This window comes from Pyrus communis, chromosome 3, assembly GCF_963583255.1.
Source record: "Pyrus communis chromosome 3, drPyrComm1.1, whole genome shotgun sequence".
Taxonomy (NCBI): domain Eukaryota; kingdom Viridiplantae; phylum Streptophyta; class Magnoliopsida; order Rosales; family Rosaceae; genus Pyrus; species Pyrus communis.
In genome coordinates this window covers 15,646,222-15,647,329 of record NC_084805.1, presented here as the reverse complement: position 1 = coordinate 15,647,329, position 1,108 = coordinate 15,646,222, and the positions used below count along the sequence as shown (strand labels likewise).

General features: G+C 39.8%; 1 protein-coding gene across 1 annotated transcript; it reads right to left on the bottom strand.

The window, feature by feature from the left end:
- Window positions 1-323: 323 nt before the first annotated feature.
- Window positions 324-809, bottom strand: LOC137728266 (uncharacterized). Its single transcript, XM_068467102.1, has one exon. The coding sequence runs from the start codon at window positions 807-809 to the stop codon at window positions 324-326; it is 486 nt and encodes a 161-aa protein (XP_068323203.1).
- Between the last annotated feature and the right edge of the window lie 299 nt (window positions 810-1,108).

Genomic DNA, 1,108 nt, shown 5'->3' with positions numbered 1-1,108 from the left:
TGTCCGTACAACTGTATGGAATTTGCAGAAAATTCTAAAAGGAGGAAAGAGAATGTACATGGGTTGAGGGTGTGCATGTGTGAGTGTGGTCCTGTTGGCAACTAAACAAAATCAACAAAATCTTACTTCCAATTAAGTCCAAAAACTTAGGAAGAAAAAATAGATTGGTCCAAAAGCTTAGCCCATTTACACACACAACCACACAACGTTCAAGGGCAAAATTGTCATCTCACGCTATTGAAATAAATTTCGGGACGGGCTGTCACAACCTACCCTCCTTAAGGAAATTTTGTCCTTGAAATTCACACAATAAATACAAACCACTAGTAATCATAAAACAAGGGTGGATATAACTCTTTCATACGCTCCTCAGTCTCCCAAGTAGCTTCTTCCACTGAGTGATTTCTCCACAAAACTTTCACTAAATGCACAGTCTTATTCCCCATAACTTTATATTTCCAATCCAGAATAGTCACTGGCTCCTCATCATAAGTCAAATCTGGATTAATTTCCAAAGGTTGAAGAGGTATCACATGCGATAGATCTGAAGCATAATGACGAAACATGGAAACGTGGAACACATCATGCACTTTAGACAACTCTGGAGGCAACTCAAGCTTGTAAGCGACTTCACTGACTCTCTCAGTGATCACATACGGTCCGATGTACCTAGGATTTAGCTTACCTTGCTTCCCGAACCGTACCACACCTCTCCACAGTGAAAGCTTTAAAAATACCCAATTACCCACTTTATACACCCTGTCAGTGGCATGTTTATCTGCTAAGTTCTTCTTTTTATCCTGGGCCATTTTCAGGTTAGACTTAATCACCTAAATATTCTGAGTAGTCTCCTCCACTATCTCAGGGCCCTCCAAAACCTTTTCACCAACCTCAGACCAACACAAAGGTGTACGACAAGACTTCCCATAAAGTGCCTCAAATGGTGCCATACCAATATTTGAATGAAAACTATTGTTATAAGCAAATTCCATCAAATCCAACCGTTTATGCCAAGCGTCACCAAACTGTAAAACTGAAGATCTTAACATATCCTCTAACGTCTGAATATTCCTCTTTGATTGTCCATCTGTCTGAGGATGATATTATG